The sequence below is a fragment of the Sinocyclocheilus rhinocerous genome, unplaced genomic scaffold (genome assembly GCF_001515625.1).
Source record: "Sinocyclocheilus rhinocerous isolate Xijiao unplaced genomic scaffold, SAMN03320098_v1.1 scaffold365, whole genome shotgun sequence".
Lineage (NCBI taxonomy): Eukaryota > Metazoa > Chordata > Actinopteri > Cypriniformes > Cyprinidae > Sinocyclocheilus > Sinocyclocheilus rhinocerous.
Window position 1 is genome coordinate 270719 of NW_015659915.1, and position 7408 is coordinate 278126.

The following is a 7408-nucleotide window of genomic DNA, read 5'->3' on the forward strand; positions in this document are numbered from 1 at the left end:
TATATATATATATATATATACTGTATATATATATTATCAATGTTGAAAGCAGTTGTGCTGCGTCATATATTTGTGGAAACTGTGATACATTTTATTTTCAGAATTCTTTGATGAATAGAAAGTTCAAAAGAACAGCATTTATTTTAAATCTTTTGTAACATTATAATAACATTATAAATGTCTTTTAATGAATTAGAATTAATTATTAATTTCTCTCTTTCAAAAAAAAATATTTACTGACGTCACACTTTTGAATGGAAACAATCAGTACAGTTTAGAGTCATCTTACACAAATATTTGAGCACAGGGTACCGATCACATTTGTTCCATAGAGCCCAATAGTAAATTACTGCTGTTTATTTAACAAATGTGTGAGTGATGAATCATACAGGTGTGTGTTCATGTGACAGATGATCTCAATACCCACACATTATGCATTTACACTCAAAGTTAATGATTTTCTTTCTGTCACTCAGTTATATCCGCTATCTGAGTGTCTGTTGCTCGGTGCTAGTGCTCCTTTAGTAGCGCTCCTGTCTTTCAGACAAAGAAAGCAAACTTATTCCTCTTTTCCCAGCTGTGCGTGCAGTGAACTTCAGCATGTCATTGTGCAAGCGCAGATTGCGGGCGTTTAAGTTAATGGAAGGTAAGAGCATGTACGGCGGCTTCAGGAGAGATTAGAGCTCAAATTGATTCCAGTCCTGCTTGTATCTAATGACCGGTCCCATAGAGTCGCCCTGTGTGCGCTCGCCTGCTTCTTTCATGCAGGATAGCCCCAGCATGATCCGAACCCTCGCTCTAATATCAAACACATGTGGGCGCCTTTAACGCTCGCTCCTTTAGTACAGGTCTCTCCTGGCGCGGAGCGGCCGTTTGCCTTTGACACGGCCCATTCCGCATTAAAACGGTTCCCTGGGCTGGCACTGACCTCCCGATGACCCCAGCGGCCCGGCGCTCAAAAGCTGCAGGAGAGGTTTTGTGGAGCTGCTCTTATTTGCCGCCATACTGGTGATAAAACTTCAGACAGGCTAATTGATGGCCTCGCTGACATAACAATAGCTGCTGAAAGCCTGGAGCTCATTTACAGACAGCTGGAGAGGAGAGAGACCCCTGCCATGGGCCCTTACCAGGGGGCAGGGGACCCACTCAAAGAGCCGCTTGTATCGCAAACTTCGCGATCCTTCTGAACGCCTTGTGAGCGCTAACACGTGAAGAATAATGTTTGTGCATGCGTGAGGTTTGGGCTACAGTGTGGTCTCAGAAGTTGCGTGTTTGATGATCAACTTCATCTTAGAAGTTCCTCCAGAAGAGTATAGAGCTTTAAAATGAATGTGGAGAACAGCTCAGATCATTTGATGAGAAATGGCTGTGATCTCTCTTGGCAGATCTGAGCGTCCTTTAAGACACATGTGAGATTATGTTTGAGAAGCAGGAGACTTCAGATAACGTCTGCACTTATCTGATTGCTGTCTTGGAGAATCCATTCCAGATCTCATTTCTACAAGGCAGAGCTTTGGCAAAATACTCAAACATTTTCATTTATTAAAATCAGAGAATTCGATTTTCAAATTCATCAAATATGAACCATCCCGCACTCCTGAGTTGTATGCTGTTTTCTGGTTTACCTGGACTGGTAGTACTCGAGTCCAGACTAGACCGCGTAGACAAGAGTCCATCTCAAGTCCAAGATATATATATATTTTTATGATTAGCCAAGACCAAGTCCAGGTCGAGTCCAAATGCTCCAGAAATTATGATCTTGGACTCAAAATTTAGTCTGGTCTTGTCCATAATTGAGTACTATAACACTGCTAACTGCTAAAGCTACTAAGTGTTTTATATCAGTTGGGTTTGTGATGGCAGGTGATGTAATGGGTCTGTTTTTCTCCTGTGTTTGCAGGTTCATTAATGCCAGAAGAAGAATAGTGCAGCCCATGATTGACCAGTCAAATCGAGCAGGTAAACATCATCTCATCTTCTCTAAATGTTCTCAACACTGTTTGTGTCTCACTTGAGAGTCCTTGAGCACGTCTCTCCCGTGTCTACACTCCAATGAGAGCAGATTGAATCTAATTGGATGTTTCTCCATCTCGCTGGTTAGAGGGACATTAGCGCATCTCAATGCTAATTGGCCACAGGAGAACTTTACAGTAATTCTGGAGCATTTCACTGTTTCTCTTTGTGTTATGGTACATTAGAAAACGATTTGCATAAGCATTCACGAATTCACACCAGAAGCATAAATGAAATTCTCTAGGTTTTGAGTTACTGATGGCTTGGTAATGTTTCTCGCTGTGCTGAAGCTGAGATGATTCCAGCACAAATGAATTGAATGAAATGGACAGGTCATGTAGCAGTGGTGTTTTTATTGATGAAAACACCAGCACATTAATGCAGATGTAGAGTTTCACGCAAAGTTTCAGCGAAAGCATCAGCACCACTGCGTGGTTTCTAGATCTCTCTACTGAACCCAAGACCAGTGAAGCAAGCCAAGTGATAGACGTCATTCTGTTGATGTAACCTCCTCTTGTCCTGTTGATGCATACGTTGGAGAATGGCGTGTGTGTGTGTGTGTGGCTGATTGTGTTTGGGCTGCTGCTGGGATAATCGCTGATTGTCTGGTGTGTCTTCTCTCTTCTTCCCTTGGTGTCCACGTTTGACTTCACTCCGGGTTTCTTCTTGATCCTTCAGTGAGCCAGGGAGCGGCGTACAGTCCGGAGGGGCAGCCCATGGGCAGCTTCGTGCTGGACGGACAGCAATCGCTGATTGGTGTGTCTTCTCTCTTCTTCCCTTGGTGTCCACGTTTGACTTCACTCAGGTTTTCTTCTTGATCCTTCAGTGAGCCAGGGAGCGGCGTACAGTCCGGAGGGGCAGCCCATGGGCAGCTTCGTGCTGGACGGACAGCAACACATGGGCATCCGGCCGGCAGGTGAGATCCAGCGACCATCTTCCTACGATCACCTCTTCAACATCTCACTTCTTTCTTTTAGACCGGGGGTGTCCTATCCTGCTCTGGAAGGCCAATGTCCTGCAGAGTTTAGCTACAACCTGCTCTAAGGCTGATGATACACTGGGCAACTTTTTGAGCAATGTTGCTGGGCAACTTTGGGAAATGTTGCCGTCAAGGGGCAACCAGGTGCGACACAGGACCCATGACTGATCTAAAATATCCAAATAGAAATTTGTTACCCATTCTCAATGGGAAAGTGCCCAAGCAATGTTGCTCAAAAAACAAGTTGCCCCCGTGTATCATCAGACTAACACACCTGTCTGGAGGTTTCTAGTAATCCCAAAGACCTTGACTAGCTGGTTAAGGTGTGTTTGATGAGGCTTAAAACTGAACTCTGCAGGACAGGTGACCTCCAGGAGCAGGATTGGACACTCCTGTCTTAGTAATGCGCTTAATTGAAGAAAACATTGGGACATCCTGATTCTCAGATGTTTCTCTTCCAGTAATCTCAGGTGTCTCCCATAGGCTGATGATACATGAGGGGCAACATTTTGAGCAATGTTGCCATCAACGGGCAACCAGGTGAGACACAGACAAATCTAATGTATCCAGATAGAAATGTATTACCCATTCTCTATGGGAAAGTGCCTAAGCAACACTGCTCAAAAAAGTTGCCTGCCAAAATTGCTCAAAAAGTTGCCCCCATGTATCATCAGCCATAGAGTTTCAGGAAAGAAAATATCTCAGACTGCTCAGAAGTCTCTCTTTAGAATCTCTCAAGCTCGAATGATCTCAGCTGCTATCTATGAGTGCGTTTCCCAAAAGCATTGTTAGCTAACTATGGTTGCAAGTTCCCTTGAACTCAATTGGTAACGACGGAACTTGCAACTATAGTTGCTTTTGGGAAACACACCTCATTGATTTTAACTGTTGTTTAGGAAGATTCAATTCAATTCAAGATTATTTGTATAGCGCTTTTCACGATGCAAATCATTGCAAAGCAGCTTTACAGAAAATTTTAAGTTTCTACATTATATTTAGGAGTAGGTTATTAGTGGTGACTATGGCAGAAATGTACAGTAAGGATCATGCAGTTAGTTACAAATTACACGTAATCAAACAGACGGTGAACACTATTAACTGCAATGATTATATGTTGCGATTAAACTTTGCGATTAAGCAAAATGTGGTAGTTTTGAATGTTCTTCCAGGGTTGGCATCATCCGAGGTCTTCTGGGGGGTTGGCATCATCTCTTCTCAGGTGTTCGCTCATCTCAGATCTTCATAAGGGTTGGATCCAGACTGAAGCTTTTTTGTGCAATACCTAGTTAACTCGGGCAGAAACAGAGAAGCAGATAGAGACGAAATCAGCGTAGCTGCTGTTCCAACCAAGCAAAGATGATGTGTTCAACCCAAGCAAAAGAATGCAAATGTGCATTTGATCAGATAGCGCTGAAGTACAAAGTTACGAGATGCATTATGTGAATGCTTGGCTAAAGAGATGTGCCTTTAATCTAGATAATTTATTTATCGCTGCAGCGGCGCCGCGCTCCACGTCTCATGCGGCCAATGCAAATGTTGGACATTTGGGGGAAAAAAATGGCATCTCCTGGGGTAGAATATGACGGGGTGAAATTAAGCGGGCTCCAGTGAAGCGATAAAAAAGAGAAGTGAAACTGTCCTCAGAGTGACATAAATCCGTCAGGGGAAGGATTGATGCCCAAATTATCTTATATGCAAAGATGGGAGCAGTGCAGTACATTACGCTCCCGGAGAGAGATATAGAGACGGCGGGTGACACGGCCATCCTTCACCGGGGGAAGCCGCGTGTCTTCTCTTTTTTACTGGGAACGGAGGGAGATGGAATGGGAATATCTGCAGATGGGAGCGCGTGGGCTACGGGAGGATGGCATTAAAGAACGACTGCATGTAAACGCAGAGATCTCCTCGTCTGATTAAGACGCCCATTACGCTGCCCGCCGGCGCCGCGCCACTGACATTTGAGAAATCAAGACGTATGGCGTCCCAAAGGTGGCAGGGCAGAGAAGATTTTATTTAACACCTCTACTTCCTGCTCAATGAGCCTCAATATAATAACACTTTGCTTGATTAAAAGAACCCTTTATATGTAAATAGACGGCAGTTTCCTGTAGGTCACCATAGCGATGCTGTGACGAAGCCCCCCCGCCTCGTTAATAGACTCAGAAACGTGGCGAGCGTGTTCCCTAAAACAGCCGCAGAGACAACATTTGCTCAGCTTGGATAATTTTTAATACGGCGCGGGATAATTTTGAGACTATTTAATTATGTAACATATTTTATGCTTCATGAGCAATTAGATTAATAGCTTAATACAGAGGAATATTAGCCATCTCTGATTCGATTACGCACACACACAATATGCCGTATTTGCTGTTTAATTATGATCGGTGTTGGAGCGCGCTTAGAGAGGTGTGCTGTTACTGAAGGATGCAGATCTAGACGGCGTCACACGCATCTGCTGCACATTTAAAGGGAAGAGCTGCAGGTTATACTGCGGCTTCGCGAGATTTTACGAGATCTTTTTAATAAACACGTGCATGTCTGATGAATGCGTGGAGAATGGAACTTGGCCTACACTGTTCTTTAATTGCGATGTACCGCGTTACAGGAATGTGCAGTGAGTGCCTGATGACCTTGGAGTGACCCTGTCCCCCCTTTAAATGACTGTTGTTAAAGCCCCTGGGGTCACGTTACAAAACACTGGCATCCTGCATGTGTTCCCATGCACCGCAACACTAGAGACTGCACTGTTCTGATTCACAGCTCAGTGCTACAAATGTATTCGACCAGCACGTGCGTCTGTGCTTGTAGTTTTCTTTATTGTCTGCGGCTCAATTAATGGCTTCCCGTGTAAGTTCTTGTCCTGTATATTAAGCAGATATTGCGCTGTTCACTGAGCGGTGTTAACCAGCCCCTAAATAATTTAGCGAGTTCGTAAAGGAACTTAAATCAAATCTCGTTCTGTCAGTAATTTCATCTGGGATTCGACCGCTCTGAGCGCTGATAAGTTTAGGTTGTTCCTGCAAGATCCACATCACTTCACTGCATGGCGCCAGCAACGCCAAGGTCATAGGTTCGATTCCCAGAGAACGTAAAATGCATGCATTTTGAACGGTCTTGTTCTGCTGCGTGATTGAGGATGGATAAGTGAAATGAACGCTACATCTACAGTCAAACCAAAAATTATTCAGACACCAGATATCATTTTTTATATTTTTTTACTAGTGGGTGCAGGACACTATAGTTCATTTATGTAAGTGAGGATAAGTGTGGCTTTGTGGTTGCATTGGTCTGGCACCTCTGACTGTGTGTTTCTCTGAAGCTCAGGTGAATCGAGGCGTGCCGGGGGAGTTCGTACCTCAGCGTGGTCCTGTGGGCATCACCTCCTCCACCAAAAGCCCCTCGTCTCTTGTGTTTGTCACACCGATCTCCTCGTCACCCTGCGACCCGTGTGGCCATGCTAACGCACAGACCCCCTCCTCGACCACGACTCCTCTGACCCCCTGACCACAGCGCTGCTGGACCGGCCGATGACCGAAGGAACCAACCAATACTGGACAATAACCCCACGAAAGATTTGTGAAGGAAAACAGAATGCGCTGAAGCATCCGACAGCAGAATTAGAAGCTTCTCGTGGAATTCCAGACGAGCTGTGATCGTTTTTTATCTTGTGAAATTTTGTTACTTTTGTTGCTGGAGGACCAAGAGCTGACAGAAACACTTTGTAAAGTTTTGGGTCTGTTCAAATCAACAGAGGATGTTTCAGCTTATTAAACACACACACACACACACACACACACGAGAATGAAACTCGATCGCGGCAATAACGGGAGAACCGGACCACGGTTCCCGGTATAACGATGATTCCTCGTGCATCAGAGTTTCCGCCGATTGAAGCCCGCTCTCTTCACCAAACTCCTCCTCCTCCTCTTTTTTTCCTCATGCATTTTCCCTTTTTGGTCCATGAATGAATGTTGCCCTGTAGTTCTTTGTTTGAATTGCCCAAGCACTGGATTGTGTTGCTTTTATACGTTTTTATTTTATTATTATTATTAATATTATTATTAATTTTGTATATCGGACTCTCAGAGAAAGAGCCTTATGAAGGACGTGTATCCTCGAGAAAACCACCGTCCTGCAGCAGTGGGATCAATGCATTATCTGCCATGCTGGATGCTCTGGATGCTCTGGATGCTCTGGCACACACAGCAGAGAAGCGGTCGACGCGGTGAACAACTTTAAAAGGATGGGAAAAAAAACAAGAACTTAAATTATGAACTAAAGCTCGGTGAGAAGCTGAGACAATATTGTAAGGCGGAGAGGCCCCTGATCATTAATCACTGTCAGCATCACAGTGATTCTCTATTGATGAGGATAATGACATTAGCTCACAGTCACTGATCAATAAAGCACATG

At 44.3% G+C, this 7408-nt stretch overlaps 1 protein-coding gene across 1 annotated transcript in view; it reads left to right on the forward strand.

Annotated features, from left to right (window-relative positions):
- The window catches only part of LOC107724236 (homeobox protein Meis2-like), a 71226-nt gene extending 64727 nt beyond the window's left edge, over positions 1 to 6499 (forward strand). Inside the window, exons 10-12 of the mRNA XM_016533071.1 lie at positions 1901 to 1959; positions 2819 to 3019; positions 6315 to 6499. Coding sequence (XP_016388557.1) covers positions 1901 to 1959; positions 2819 to 3019; positions 6315 to 6499 — 445 coding nt within the window. The remainder of the gene's footprint in view (positions 1 to 1900; positions 1960 to 2818; positions 3020 to 6314) is intronic.
- Positions 6500 to 7408: the final 909 nt, after the last annotated feature.